The 691-nt window shown below is 41.8% G+C and overlaps 1 protein-coding gene across 1 annotated transcript in view; it reads left to right on the top strand.

Annotated features, from left to right (window-relative positions):
- The window catches only part of LOC102674266 (muscle calcium channel subunit alpha-1), a 27,564-nt gene that overhangs the window by 576 nt on the left and 26,297 nt on the right, over positions 1 to 691 (top strand). Inside the window, exon 2 of the mRNA XM_031511718.1 lies at positions 38 to 175. Within this exon, the coding sequence (XP_031367578.1) occupies positions 38 to 175 (138 nt within the window). The remainder of the gene's footprint in view (positions 1 to 37; positions 176 to 691) is intronic.

Raw genomic sequence — 691 nt, 5'->3', positions numbered from 1 at the left:
TTTTTCGCCCCCCTCCCCCTCCATTTTCCTTAACTAGACTCGTTTCGCGTTCACGCGCAATCTTTTCAGACCTTTCGAGTGGCTTATTCTCATGACGATATTCGCCAACTGCATCGCCCTTGCGGTCTACACACCGTATCCCTACGGCGATTCTAATTTGACCAACCAATATTTGGTAAGTAAATCGCTTTCTCTTCTAATCTGTTCTTCCCCCTCCCCCTCCCCCCCTTCGTTGTTGTTAACCGTTGAAAAATTCCGACACACCTTTGCGTGTATTCTCGTGTGTCTCTTCTTTGGAAAATTCAGGAAAAAATTTTTAACGTAAGAGAAACTTCGCTTGACGATCCAACGGTTTCTTTTCTCTTCTTTTCCTTTTTTTTTTTGTCTCTCTCGATCGCGACACCACTACGAATTTTAACTACCGAAAATATCGTCGATCCAACTCCGTCAAAGGAATTTCGATTAACCTAATAATAGAGAAGGTAATAGGAATAACGGATCCGTTCGTCGAACCAGCACGGGATTATCGATGAATAAACACCATGTCCGAGAGATAGGGTTGATGGCATGAAACTTATTCGAGGTGAAACTTCGATAATTGTTCAATCTTCCTAACATCGCCACCTATCGCGTTCCTCGCTATTATTGGAAAATATGATTCACGTAGTACACAATGTGTATATATATATAT

The sequence above is a fragment of the Apis dorsata genome, unplaced genomic scaffold (assembly GCF_000469605.1).
Source record: "Apis dorsata unplaced genomic scaffold, Apis dorsata 1.3 scaffold_344, whole genome shotgun sequence".
In the NCBI taxonomy this organism is placed as follows: Eukaryota; Metazoa; Arthropoda; class Insecta; order Hymenoptera; family Apidae; genus Apis; species Apis dorsata.
The sequence above is the reverse complement of the archived record's forward strand: the minus strand, read 5'-3'. Positions and strand labels throughout refer to the sequence as shown.